Source organism: Orycteropus afer, unplaced genomic scaffold (assembly GCF_000298275.1).
Source record: "Orycteropus afer afer isolate SDZICR_OR568_19922 unplaced genomic scaffold, OryAfe1.0 scaffold00028, whole genome shotgun sequence".
Lineage (NCBI taxonomy): Eukaryota > Metazoa > Chordata > Mammalia > Tubulidentata > Orycteropodidae > Orycteropus > Orycteropus afer.
In genome coordinates this window covers 9,649,511-9,664,750 of record NW_006921615.1, presented here as the reverse complement: position 1 = coordinate 9,664,750, position 15,240 = coordinate 9,649,511, and the positions used below count along the sequence as shown (strand labels likewise).

The 15,240-nt window shown below is 40.2% G+C and overlaps 1 protein-coding gene across 1 annotated transcript in view; it reads left to right on the top strand.

Annotated features, from left to right (window-relative positions):
* CELF2 (CUGBP Elav-like family member 2) overlaps positions 1 to 15,240 on the top strand; it is a 446,151-nt gene that overhangs the window by 367,309 nt on the left and 63,602 nt on the right. Inside the window, exon 8 of the mRNA XM_042780234.1 lies at positions 5,930 to 5,993. Within this exon, the coding sequence (XP_042636168.1) occupies positions 5,930 to 5,993 (64 nt within the window). The remainder of the gene's footprint in view (positions 1 to 5,929; positions 5,994 to 15,240) is intronic.

The following is a 15,240-nucleotide window of genomic DNA, read 5'->3' as shown; positions in this document are numbered from 1 at the left end:
TCTTATAGGGGTCACTATGAGTCACAGTCAACTCATTGGCAATGGGTTTGGTTGGGTTTGGTTTGGTATGGTACACTACTGGTTTGGAGGGTTCATTGCCTCATAGGTTAGTACATTCCACATCAGGACTGTAAATTTTATTCTGTGATCCTGGGTTTTTCCAGTGGAACTTTGTTCACTAAATCAAATGTCTTTATCAGTTTGAAAACAAAATATGTTAGATCCAATTTTAGGCCAGACAGCCCAGTTCTTGAATCTACACTACTGACCACTACAGTTCATGGTCTCTAGATTTTCATTTTTTCTTTGTTTTTTTCTCTTTATGCTACCCATTTTATTTTGTCAATGTCTTTATTAAAATCCAATGACTAGAACTTAAGACAATTCCTTCAGTAAGATCTAATTGGAACAGAGTAGTGACCCCTAAACTTCGTATCTTTTGGAGACTGAGAATGGCATCTTTAATAGCCATGTCAGATGTGGGCTAGAAGGTACTTCCTACTCTGAAGCCTGTATTTGTTTTTGCTTGAACTGTTGTGAAACCATTCTACTCAATCCCATTTTCCTGTTTTGGAATCTAAATACTGGACTTCACATTTTATTGATAGAATTTCATATTAGGAGTTTGAGCCTTTTTGTTCTAACATCTGTAAATATGTTTGTTGTGTATTTGCTTCATGTCCTACATCTGTCATTTTACATTTAAAATATCCCTTTCAGGGTTCAATCATCCATGAGCCTTAGTGTGTAGCAGAAATGATGCTAAGTGTTTTGTAAAGAAGTCCTTTCTAATACCTTGAAGGATCTCTGGGTGGTGCTAACAGTTAATTAATGCTCTTGGCTGCTAACCAAAAGGTTGGAGGTACAAGTCTACCCAGAGATGCTTTGGAAGAAAGGTCTGGTGACATGCTTCTAAAAAATCAATAACTGAAAACTCTATGGAGCACAGGTCTACTTTGACACACATGGGGTCACCTTGAGCCCAACATGACTCGATGGCGATAGTTATTACCTTGAAAAGTGAGATGGTCCTACTTGCACTGGTGAGTAAAGGGAGGCTTAAAGAGATTAAGTAGTGTTACCAAAGATCATCCTGCTGGTGGGATTTCACCCCTCTGTGTGTTCTCTCCATCTTACCACATTGCTTCCCTAAGGATTCTCTGAGTGCAAATAAGGATTAACATACATCTTCTTACCCATCTATCCCCAGTACCTAGTAGATTCTAGTATGTAATAGCTATTCAAGGAGCTCTGGTGGCATAGTGCTTAAGGCATTTGACTGCTAACCAGAAGGCTGGAGGTTCGAACCCACCAGCTACTCCTGGAAGGAAGGTTGGGCAATCTACTTCTGTAGAAATACTACCTCGGAAACCCAAGGAGGGGTCACTATAAGTCTGACCCAACTCGAGGGCAGTGCGTAATAGCCATTCAATACTTGTTTGGTGATAAATGAGAAGCATGCTTTTCCTGTATTCATCTAAGTTAATGATAAAATAATTTTCTGAGTTTACTGTCATCTTCTAGCCATCTCTCTATCTTATTCATAGATACCATCAGAGATTCTGTCAGTGGTAAAACCTATAGATGTTCTTCCATATATTTTTCATGATCTATCACTCTAAAAATTTTACTTATAAAAGAAGTAAATCTAGCTTAACCATGTAATATGTTTTTCACAAACTTGTGCTTTTCAAGTGTTCACAGACCATCTGCTTAATTAAGTATATCAGAATTTTTATCAGAGATCAATGTCAAGCTCACCTTTTCAGGGTTTCTAAGACTGTAGCTGCCCCCCACCATTTCTGTAAACCAAGATTCCTATATGGTCTCCAGTCCCTGTCACATCTCCCATCTTCTGTGGCTTGCAACAAACTCTGGCACATGTTTCTTTGATTACATCTGCAAGTTGTTTCATTTATAAAACATGTTTTTTAGTTCTTAGTATGTTCTCTCATTGTGGTCTTCAGTTCCTTCTCAGGCATGTATGTTCTATTCCTTTCAATTTCAATTTTACTCACTTTGATAAAGAACATGGAGGCAAAATAGAAGTTACATAGTTAAGATCTCCTTCTGTCCTCTCCTAACGTTGGCACCATCTACGCCAAATATTAAGTGTGTATCCCTTCATTTTTCTTTTTACATTGAATATCACTTTTTTCAAAAAAAAATCTAAATTAGTAGTGTTTTTTTTTATAGCTTCAACTAGTGCTAAGTATTAACTTTGCTGGGTATGTTTCTAAAGTCTTCTACTTGGTCACCACCCACCCTTCACACACACTCAAGATGTGAGTATAAGAGTAAAGCCTGTCTTTGTTTATCTTCCTTCACTTTTCTTCCACATTGTATTATCAGCCTATTTCTTCCTTTGGAAATTGCTCACTCTTTTTGTTATGTATCCTTTTTTAAGGGTATTTAGAGCACTGAGAGAATTAAATAAAAGAGCACCTGTCCCTTTATTTGCTTTTCTGATCTCCTGGAAAGTGTATTCATCGGTAAGACTCTGCTTCTAGAGAAATGAGCATTCTGACGGTGCTGGTGTAGCTGGAATCTCCTGTTACTATTTGCCTTTCGACAAGCGGAAGTCAGGGCTAACTGTTTGAGTACCATAATTAGTGGGTCATTATATGGTATGTAATTAGGAGTGCAAAGAAATCCTCCCTGTTCCCTTCCCACATTATCCCTTCTGATTTGCTAGTTCTTATACACAACCATCCAAAGGTGTTTTAATGGCTTAAGGTCTGGATCCCCTGTTAAAATGAATACTCTTTTAGAAAGAAGACATACTGAATGTGACTGTCATATTCTTTTCCCCTGAGTGCCAGGGAGGCGGGGGGTATAGACAGACAAACAACAACAAAAAACACACAGACTCACTGCTGTTGAGTCGATTCCAACTTATAGAGACTCCATTGGGTTTCTGAGTGGTAAATCTTTATGGAAGTAGATTGCCCCATCTTCCTTCTGTGGAGTGGCTGGTAGGTTTGAACCACCAACCTTCTGGTTAGCAGGCAAATGCCTTAGGCACTACACCACTAGAGCTTCTTGAGTGGGGGGAGGGTATAGGAGGAGGTATAAGTATGGAGAACAGAAACTGTATAGTTGAGCACTTTTTGCATACCATCCTCACTAAGTAGTAAGAGACCTCCTATTCAAACTTACTATTTACAGATGTTTTACCCAAATTGTAGGTGTCATCAACGCATTGGTCTTTGTGCCTTTGGCAGTCCTGTTGATAGTGACAGTAAGCTGAAGATAGGCGGTGACTTTCTGTAACAATCGCTGAGTTACTTGTCTCCTATATATGAATATGTCGTACATCTCTTTATTCTCATTCCCGTTGCTTCTTCTCGAATGTTCATTCTCCCAGTATCCTGACACTTTAGATACAGAAACTACAAATCCATTTCTTTGGAAGAACCTTTGGCTCTATGGTACCTCTCTATTAAGTGATGGATTCTGACCATGGCTCATCAGAGAGTGGTTACCCAAAGAAATAATCCTTGGTGATAGTTTAATGACACTCCCATGTATTTACCACTTACTTCAGTAGGAATTCCCTAAACTGTCTTAAAAGTTAATGTAATTTTACTTAGCTTTAATTTTTAAAAAATATTTACTAAGAAGAGGGAGTAGGGGTTCACAAGCAGGAAAGAATGAGAAACCCAAAAAATCAAACCAAATAAGATGTTTAAAAATTGCTGTTTGTATCATGGGAGAAGGAAGGGCTGCTTATGCACAGGGAGACAGCTCGGCGCAGGAGAGTATGGAGGGATGGTCACTGGGAAGAGGTAACTATGGGGAGGAAGTGGGAGGGGAGCTGTTGCATTGTTGTAAACTGTGGTCAATGACAGGAGACAAAGTATATGTGAACTGCTGTATGAAAAGTGAATTTGCTCTGTAAATCTTCACCCAAATAAAAATAAATAAATAAAGGGGAAAAAAATAAAATAATGTTCTTAATTGCTTTGCAAAAAAAAAAAAAAAATTGCTGTTTCTAAATTGCTAATCCTTAGCTCCATCCTCTTCCTCTGTATGTGTGTATATAATATCTAGGTAATATATTCCAAGTTGTCAAGAGGGGTGAGAGTGAACTTTACAAAACATTTTTCTGGTTTTAGTAACTGTTAATGTTAAGCCCATAATTTTATTGTACCTAAGACTTAGATTTCTTCAGCCAATGATATTCCACTATCTTTTGCGCTGTTAAGTCAGTTGATCCCCATTTTTGAGTTATATCCAATTGTAGAGTTTTGTTTTGTTTGTTTTTTTTTCCTTATTATACTGAAGATTCCTCTTCTTGCCCAGAGGAACAACAGTGTTCTGTATTATGTTTTACAGAACTTCAATTACATTATGAAAACTATTTTTAAAGTAGTCAATTTATCTTACTCTTATTAAACATATAGTATAATAACACATTTTCAATAATACATTTGGTGGGTCTATGCTTTTAGTATCTAGGTGCATTTGAATATAGAAGATACCATATGCTTGCCCCCATATACAAACGATGTATTGAACTGTCCTACCAAAAAGAGAATATTGGTAAGTCTAGTCAAACAGTCTAGCAGGCTCCTATTCTCACCTAAATTAACCTATAGTTTGCCTTAATTGGACAAACAAGGAGACTTTAATATAGGAAACACATTCTTTTACCATGTCATACTCAGTCATTGTGTGTGGGAAAATTTGTTTTTGAAAGCTCTAGGGAAAAATGCAAAAGCTTTTTCACAGAATCATTCATTTCTTTCTTAAAAAAAAAAAAAAAAATCCAACATATAACTTTGATCTCTGGTAGCATAATGGCTAAAGCACTTGACTGCTAACCAGAAGGCTGGCGGTTCAAACCCACCAGCCACTCCTCGGAAGGAAGGTTGGGCAATCCTACTTCCGTAGTGATACTGCCTCGGAAACCCAAGGAGGGGTCGCTATGAGTCGGGGCCGACTCGACGGCACATAACAACAACAACAACATCATACATACAAAAAAAAAAATCAAACCCACTGCCATCAAGTCGGATCCAACTCATAGCGACCCCTCCTTTCCAAGGCAGTATCACTACGGAAGTAGATTGCCACATCTTCCTTCCAATGAGTGACTGGTGAGCTTGAACCGCCTGCCTTCTGTTAGCAGTCAAATGCACTAAGCTACCAGAGCTCCTTCGATGTACATAGCACTAAAAAAAAAAAAAACCCAAACTGCCTGCTGTCGAGTCAATTCTGACTCATAGCGACCCCTCCTTGGATTTCCGAGGAGATATCACTACTGAAGTAGATTGCCCCGTCTTCCTTCCGAGGAGTGGCTGGTGGTTTTGAACTGCCAATCTTCTGGTTAGCAGTCAAATGCCTTAGGCACTGCGCCACCAGAGCTCCCCACACCACTAAGACCATCTTAAAATGGGAGACTATTTTCCTGATCATACAGTTATGACTATAACTATGCAGTTGTGAATATCTATATTCATGTATAGTTATTGTGATTTTTCTGTTGGCCTGAGCATCAGTGAATCCATGTGCTTCTGATGAAGGATAAAGTAATCTGAACTGTGAGGGAAAGTAGAAGAGATTGAGAGAATGGACTTTGATTGACAAAGATGAGTTATGGTAACTACTAGACTACAGAGAGATATAATTAGTCACACTGTGTTGGTTTCAATAGATTTAACACCTGGTTGTTAAAACGAGTAAATTGATTAATTGTTTTAAGGCAGTAATGTTATTGCGTTTCCCCAGTGTCTGTGTTTCTTAATAGAGATTAGACATTAATATGGATTTACAGCCCCAACTCTGGGGACCTTCAGTCCATCAATAGGCAGCAGCAGTCAACTACAAATGTGAAGGAAACTGTATTTGCCCCACTTTAACTTGGAAGTTACTTTGTTCTCATCTCCACGGTGTTTTGACAGGATCCTTTTACTTTCATTTGCAGCTACTGCAGCAGGCCACCTCCTCAAGCAACCTGGGTGCATTCAGTGGCATTCAGCAAATGGCTGGTAAGTCCTAAAGCATGTCTCTCCTTTAACCAGGCTGTTGTTTGAATTTTGGATTGGTTGAAAGGGCAAAGAAACAGGGGAAAAGGAGAACAAAGGGTAATTATCAGCCCATTCCCTTGCTCTCTAAGGTGTTAAAATTAGAATCAGCTGCTCTTAAGTAGTCTCCAAGCCCTTGGGATTCCTATCCACATTTCACCTTGCATAACAGTTGTGAAAGGAGGGGGCTTCAAGTTCTTGTACAGTATCCTGGATAGTGTCTTTAAAATGGGATTGATGGCTGCAGAATTTCCAACAAGATTCCTATACCCAGAGCAGCCAAACTGATTGACATCCCTCTAACATTTTAATAATAGGCAGTCAATAAAAATGTTCTGACCTCTATAATGAAAGCCAAGATTGCAGGCCTATCTTTGATACAGTTTTGCAATCCCTTGATAACCACAGACAATTAACAGGATGCCTTTTTACTTGCGTACCCCAGTTGACAGAATTGTGCATGAGAAGCCTTTATGTGAAAGCATAATCTTTGTTCTCGAGAAAATCAAAGTGTGACTGTATTTGAAAGCCAGCTCATTGAAGGATTTCTTTTTATAATGAGCTGTGCCAGTAGTAACTGAGGTGCAGTGATTAGTGAAAGGTCATTCCCACTGTGTGACCTTCCATGCTGATATCCTAACTTAACATGGTGCCAGAGAAGGCAGCGTGTGCAATAAATCAGAACACAGGTGCCTATTAACCTGCCAGGAGGAACAGTTAGAAAGCTTTCTCCTTGTTTGATTCCAGGAAGGTGGGGGAAAGAGAGCAAGGAGAACAGATTTTTGGCATATTAGAATCAAACAGAGTTTGTTTTAATCAAGGGCACCCGGAATCAATGAAATAAAATCTGAATGTGCAGAATAAAAGCCAGGTTTCTTTATCACTGTGAAAACTCCCTTCCCCACCCCACCATGTCGTTCTTTTTTTTTTTTTTCCCCAAATACATAGCCTTGATTTTTTTTTTTTTTTTCTTGTTTCACTTTGAATGAATTTTGAAAGACCTTCAGTGAGTACACAAATGTTTCTCGCTGTAGGTGTTCCATGATTGTCAGTCGGCTCATCCCTCCATTGTGGCCTCACTAGCTAATGGGAACTTATTGTCTGACAGTATATACTGGCCTATAATAAAAAAAAAAAAAATTGCTGAAGTCTTTGAGTTTGAAATCTGCTGGCACTGCCTGCTTGTTCAGTTGTAACATAGCTTTGGGGCTATTAGAAAAGATACGTATATCTTAACATGATACGTAATTAAATCATTCATCATTACCTGTATGAATACAGTTTGAGAAGTTGGCCTTGGAGCTAAGAATCATATTGAATGATTATTTATGTTCTGTACAGGGAACTAGAGAAATAAAATTACCCAGGGAGTTTTCTATGGCTTAAAGAGAGCAAACTCCAGTTTGCAAGCTCTAACATCAGTGCTGAGATTTGTCACAGTTTCCACTGATGGAAGATTACTTTTTCTTGTAATAATATGGACCCACCCAGATCCGTAATTAGGGGCTTTCCTTAGAGGATGCCTCAGGCTTTCCCACTCCCACTGTTGAATTATGCAGAGAAGGTCACTGGGTCCTGAGGCAACTGCCGAGCGTTTCTTCCCGAGTGGACAGAGTGCCCTGTCATTTTTCATTTGGATGTGTGCTTCTCTGTCTTGCTAGCTACAGGTCAGGATGTTAGCATTTACATGCTCTGTGTGCTCATTGGAAAACTAAAGGTATCTGGAAGTCTCCTTATAAGGAGACTATGGAGCAGATGGCTAATTTAAAGGCATTCTGCAAATGCTCTGGGCTTTCCAAAATATCCCTTTCTTGAACCTTCAACCTATTAAATTCATCATTCTCAGACTGCACAGGCTATGAAATCAAATGCTGAAAAGTCAGTTATCTACCATCCTCTTGAGTATTTCGATTAGGAAGGATGTGGGTGTCAAGCTCTATCTGTTGGCAGTTTCAGCAAAGGGTGCCCTTCATTCATATGAATAATCAGGTCTCATTTTCCTAAGTGTCTGAAGCATATGGTTTGGAGTATTTATTTTCCAATGAAGAAAAATTATATGTCCTCCTACTCTTTTGTCTTCTCAAAAGTAGGGCTTAACTTTTTCCTTTGTCAGTAATCTAAACCAGTCTTATAAAGCGGACATGTTGGATGGGTAATAGAGGTAACTTCCTAGAGGAAGCTTTCCCAGCACCTCCAAATGTGGGAGGGGTGCCCCTCTTCTGCATAGCCCTAAAGCCCTTCACTTCTTTATCTTCTAGTCCTGTGCCTTTCTGAACGCTGTAACTGCTTACTAATTCATGGTATCCCATGCTGTACTCTGAACTCCAAGAAGGCATGGCCTGACAGCTGATAGATTCAGTGCTTACGAGAGTGCCCACCACGAAGAGATGTTCATGACTGATTTTGAGTGGATGAGTGAAAAATAAATCTATAAATCAACAGACACAAATTTATATTTTGGAAATATTCCCAGTGGAGCTTAAGTCAAATGCTGTTTTTGAATTAGGGAATTTTACTTCAACCTTGCACAAAAACCACAAAACATGTAAACTATGCCATTATCTTCTTATGAATGAGTTATTGAGGATTTGGAAATAGGGAGACTTATATAATATAAAACATATTGCATAGTATGTGGTATATAGTCATACAACAGAGGTAATATGGTATTTAGGGTTGAAGGAGTCCAAGAGGTCTTTCAGTCCAAACCCCACCTGATGTTAAAAATGCTTGTTGAGTGATCAATACTGTGATGGAATGAGAGTGGGCACATGCACAGTTCAAATGCAATTTATATATATTACAGCAGCATATAATAAACGCCACATATAAAATTCAAGTAGTCCAGCTTGGAACACTGGCGCCAAAAGAGAGTGAAATACCATTTTGGAAACCAATAATATTTTGTTGTGAGCAGCTCTCAAAACATAATGATCTATCCTTCAGGAGATTGAGATTTATAACTAGAGTCTAAAATGCTTCATTTATATGAGGTAAAACATTTTCTGTTTGAGGAGAGAATAAAGCCAAGAAAAGAAAAACAGAAAACGAAATTTTAGGTAACAAGGTACTAAGTTGTTGCATCAATAAAATTGAAGGAGACATCAGCGATACTTTTTTCCCCCAAGAAATCTTACATTTTCCTTCCAACTAAAATTAACTTCAAAACATATTTTATGATTTTATAAAAGAAGAACCTTTATTAAATATGAGATTTAAAAGCAGAAAATGGATTAGGATCAAACTTTTATAAGCTGACTGCTTTTATCTATACTGTTTGTGCATCCTTGAAATCAATTGATTTTATTTCCCCTCTCAGAGCTTCTAATAAATGTGTCCATTTCTCACTCAGCTGTGGTATGTGTTCAGAGAATTTCTGAAATCCCAGAAACTTGGGATCTGAGTTTAGGCTAAGGGTCTGGATTTTTCTTGAAGGATAAGGAAGAAAAGTGTGGCTTTTTGGTCCTTAAGTTCATGATAGGAAAAGAAGGGTAGTGTATTTCAGAGTTTTCTTTTTAACAAAGCTTCTGGAAATAATCATGAAGATTGTCATCACAGTATGCCAAGGACAAAACCACAACTTCAAGCTGCTGTTGTAGTTGTTGCTGTTGTTGTTGTTGTTATGTGCTGTCAAGTCGGACCCGACTCATAGTGACCCCTCCTTGGGTTTCCGAGGCACTATCACTACGGAAGTAGATTGCCCCATCTTCCTTCCGAGAACTTCAGGCTACTACATTGCAATTGGAAAAGTGAAGTATGTGAGACCACAGCTATAATAACTATGGTATAACATTGATTAGGATACAGAATTCCCAAACATCACAACTATTTTATGAGATAAAGACTATTTATTAGTACCCTATTTTACAGATGAGATAACTGAAGCTGGGAGAGGTTAACACTTGCCCAAAGTCATCAACCTAGTTAGTGGCAGATTCAGATTTTAAATTCAAGTCAGCCTTACCTAAAACCTGAGCTCTCTATTGGCCCCAACCTTGAACAACAGTGCTCTGTATCTCAGCAAATTCAGACCTGTTTGCGTAAACCCAAACTACAGTGACACGCCTACACAAGTATTTCAACAGGCCAAATACCAAACAAGTCAGAGCCTTAGATATATAAGGCAGAGAGAACCCCAAAATTGCTAATAAAGAAGCAATTCAAAGAGAATAACAGGAAAACTGTCATCTTTCATTCTGGAAAACATTTCAAATTTATTAGGAGCAGGTTGTATTTTGTTAGGGCAGTTATTTTCCTAGGATGAGGAATTATTGTTAAACAAATAATAGAGATTCTGAAGTTATAGCTGAAGAGAAGTACCTGTTGATGAAGAGGGAAAAACTTCAGTTACGTTGGTGGTAATTGCCTTCCAGAATATTTAGTCTAAATTTAAAAAGTAACAGTAAAATTGTAGAGTACGAATACTTGCTTAACACAAATAAATAGCTATCCTTTTATCGTTTTGAAGTCTATCTTAGAATGTCTGTCACAAGTGGAGAAGAGGGAAGACATTTGCAAAAACTATCTGTAGGACTCTGAGGATCTTGCATCGGAGATCCGAGAGTTGTGAAGTGTGCATCTGAGACCCACAAAGATCCCTCACTCTTCCAAAAGCTGAATCTCCAACAGTACCGCACTACACACTTACTGCGAATGTGCTAATAGGCCTTATGAGAATGTTCCATAACCACCCATCTGTCACTTTTTAACAGACCTGATTGGCAAGCACTTGTAACAACTGACATCTGTTCTTGCTTATTGATATGCAGATTTATGGTAATTGCTATGAACAATAAGATACAAAATTACCTAAGGTGAACATTAAATTAAATTTTCATGCCCTTCTCCTTATAAATAATTTTTTTAAAAAATCTTAAGTTTCAAGTAGGCATATTGCACATCTGTTTTTTACATAATTTCATTGTTTTGAGAAGGATGTTTTTTCCCAAGTAAAGAATGAAAAGTTGAATCCCTGTATTCTCAAACTTTTTTTTTTTTTTGGCCCTCTTGATATTGGCACATTGTTAGATTTCATAAGACCTATTTAAATATTTTTCATGGTAGCATAGTGCCTAAGACACTTGACTGCTAACCAGAAGGCTGGTGGTTCAAACCCACCAGCCACTCCTCGGAAGGAAGCTTGGGCAGTCTACTTCCGTAGTGATACTGCCTCGGAAACCCAAGCAGGGGTCGCTATGAGTCGGGTCCGACTCAATGGCACATAACAACAGTCACCTAGTTTATTACACCTAGTGTGAGGGGTGCCCATCTGAGCAGAGTGCTTCATAAAGTTTACCACCACCCACTGCCGTAGAGTCGGATCCAACTCATAGCGACCCCTCCTTGGGTTTCCTAGGCAGTATCACTACCGAAGTAGATTGCCCAGCCTTCCTTCTGAGGAGTGGCTGGTGGGTTTGAACCGCCAGCCTTCTGATTAGTTGTCAAATGCCTTAGGCACTACACCACCAGAGCTCCTTCATGAAGTTAAGTGTACTTGTTTTTCTTCTCAGAAAAGAGCTGCTTGCCGATCCAGAACTAGCTTCTCACCCGGGTGAGGCACTAGCTGTCTGTCTGGTGCCCTTTCAGTATTATTGTGTGGGAGTAGCTGAGAAAGAAAAAGTGTGACTGGGTGGGTGGAAAATGAGGAGATGCCTATGAAAGGAGTTGAGAGGGAGGGAAAGGACAGTGTGCACTTACCCACCCCAAGGAAAAAGGAAAGAGAAACCAGAAATTTGAATTCAAAATAAGCAGAGGTCGAAAGCCACCGTTTTGACTGCTTGTGGAACTACCAGCATTGGCTCTGGCTTAGTGCATAAATACCCTGAGTTAAATAAAGGATTCTTACACCCATTCATGAGCAGGCTTGGGTCAGAAGTTGTTAGTGAGAATGTTGATGCAGGAAAAGTGTAGCAAATCTGAGAAAATAGAAAGTGAAGCTCTTTGTAGTCATGTCCTCTGAGAGCGTCCCCAGCTAGTTTCCTTACTTGGGAAACTAGCAGCTTGTTCTCCATCCCTTCTGTAAATGAGAGGTTATGTGCATGTGTCCACATTACAGGTTGAGGGCTCTCTGACTGTTGGAATGTGTGTGGTTGGGAGATCCAAAACACCAATCACCAAGGATATGTGCTGTTACCCACATTTCCCAAGCTCTTTTGACATACCCCAGGATTATTTCCATGATAAAAGCTGTTAGCATGAGACATCAGTAGCATTTACGAGATCAGGAAATGGTGCTGGAATGTCCTTGCACACGGTGAGAGTTTCTTAGAGGAAGGATAGACTAAAGAATAGTCCTGGGATCTTTGGCCCAGAGCTACTAATATGCATGGCTGGATAGAAGAATACTCTCTCTCTCTGCTCAGGAGAATAGGGTCCTTCATTGCCCATAGCCATATGTCCAGGTGAATTAGGCCTCTTATGACGGGAGAAGGTCCTTGGGGGTCTCCATCTGCCTGCTTTCTTGCGCTGGCTTCCTTGCTTTGGCCTCATGAGCCCTCCTTCAGTTTCAGCTGCCAGCAAGGATGTTCAGTGCCCAGGAATACAGCTAAGACTAGAGACTCTTTGGCATGTTGGGCTTTCTTTTGTTGGCTTGTCTGTGTGTGTGTCTTTTTTTCTGAATGGGAGAAGGAGCCACTTTCATTCCGTTTATCATTGCCATCACTCCTCAGCTTTAATTTCTGCTGTGGATTCCTCGCGTCACACAGCCACTGCCCCAAGCCCAGGCCTCTCACTCAGTGGTTTTCAAATAGGACTTGTATTTAAATAAATAAATCAGAGGTCCTTAAACTTTTTGTGCATGTGTGTCACACACACACTTTTTCATAAAATTACAGGGAGACACAAACCCCAGAAGCACATTAGAAAACCTCTGGTTAAGAACCCCAGTGTCAAGATCACTGACATGCAGGGAGAACACAGCCCTGCAGTATATGGAGTATTTGGGAAAAACAGTATTTGGGAAAAAGGGGTCAGGTGCCTTTGTTTACTGAGAAAAGAAAAGTAGTAATCTGTGATATCTGGGATTGGTAATGGATGCAAAAGTTAATCACATTAAGAAATTAAAGGAGTAAGTAATGTAGAGAGCAAGATGTAGTGAATAGTTAATTACTGCAATGTTAGTGGCTAACTCAGTTCTTAGCTACTGAGGAGGTTGTTGTTGTTGTTGCTACTTGCCATCAAGTCAGCCCCGACTCATAGCAACCCCTCCTTGGGTTTCCGAGGCAGTATCACCACGGAAGTAGGAATGCCCAGCCTTCCTTCCGAGGAGTGGCTGGTGGGTTTGAACTGCCAGCCTTCTGGTTAGCAGTCAAGTGCCTAGGCACTATGCTACCAGAGCTCCTTTCTGAGGAGGAAGCAACCACAAATTCAGTCCCCTGCACTCTAGTTCACCAACACATAATAAACTGAGCAGAGAGCAGTATTTTTCAATGCTGCCTCTCAAACCCAGTGTTTCAGTAGACTCATCAGGACTAGTTTTTGGTCATGCTGGACTAACATACCTCAATCCTACAGCTTTTATCCTATTCTATAGAATATAGTCTATATTCTATTGAAAGTTAACAGGGCCCTGTAGGCAGATGTGGGGAGAGAGGGAAAGTTTGCTTTCAATGCCCTGGCCACATTTCCTTTTGAAACCCTGTGTTCTGGCACCCTTTATCTTCCTCTCTGTCCCTCTTTTACCCCACTACACTTCTCCAAGGTACAAAGTAAAGGGAGACCAAGACCTGAGGAGGAGAAAGAGGAAGGAAGAAGAACTCCAGATGGGAACCAAGAGGACAGAAGGAACACTCATGGGGAGGCCAGATGACAGGGAGAGGACAGGCACAGTGGGAAAGAAAGGAGGGCTCTCTTGACATTTACCCAGAACTGTTCATTCAGGGAGTGTTCCTTGGAAAATGGATAATGTTTCTAACCTCTCCATGCCTCAATTTCCTCTTTCTGTAACGTGCACAGTAATAATACTGCCTACATCATACAGATTTCTGGTGAGTATTAAATAGGAGACCATATGTGCACTGAGAAGCATGCCTGGTATGTTGTTCTTATTTCCATTATTATTATTTGGAGCAATATTATTCTAATTTGTATTCTAGCTAATGGAGCTTATTCTGTAAGCTTACTCTGCATTAGGCATTGTTCTTTGAGCTTTACATGCATGTATTGGCTCATTTAATTGCTTAACCCTAAAAAGTAGTTCTATTTTAAATCCCACTTTTGATCCCAGTTGAAAAATGGCTAAAAATCATTAAGCAATTTGCCCAAGGCGATACAGGTGGTAGTGGATGAGTTGGAGACCGGGTTTCAACCAAGGTTCACTGGTAGAATGTCACCTTCCATGCAGGGGACCCAGGTTTGATTCCCAGCCAGTGCACCTCAAGCACAGCTACACCTGTCTGTCTGTCATTGGGGGTTTGTGTGTTGCTACGATGCTGAACAGGTCTCAGTGGTGCTTCTAGACTAAGGACCTTCCAAAGTAAGATGGGCTAGGAAGAGAAGCCTGATGGTCTACTTCCAACACCCAGCCAATGAAAACTGTGTATCACAGTGGCCCTATCCCCAACTGACTGTGGGATGAAGCAAGACTGGGCAGCATGTCATTCTGATGTGCATCAGGTCCCTGAGGCAGGAGCCAACTCAGTGGAGCTAACAACAGCAATAGTCTAAGAGTGGAAACTGCCCTGTTTTAAACAAACTTGTGCTGCCTCCAGTAAATAGTGTTTGTGGCTGCTATTGTCATCACTTTTGTCACCAGAGAGTGTTGTGCATTCTAAACCCAAGGAAAGTGTGTCTAAGGTAAAGAAACAGATACTTCTCCCAGCCCTTGCATTAAAAAAAAGCAGAAATATAGGGGGTGAGGGCTGGGAATGCGGGACCTTACCCCAAGAAAGATGTCAAGGAAACTGCCCTGTTCAGCCTTTGGTTATACTTAGATCTTATTTCTCAGGATGGCCAGTCAGACTGAGAAAGCCTCTCAGGGACAGCACAGGGGGACACAAAAGGAATAGGGTAGAAAGGACAGGTAGCAATGTTCCTCTGGGAAGCTCCCTCCTAACTTCTGATTGGTTGCTTGGTTGGATGGCAGGCAGACAGGCAGGCAAATGCCTGACTGGTTCTCCCATCTAACCTTTTCCCAAATCCCTCAGATGCTGGGGATCACAGTGGTCTCTCCTTTCCACTCTTCTTCTCTGTTTCCTTTGGCTTATATCTTCCT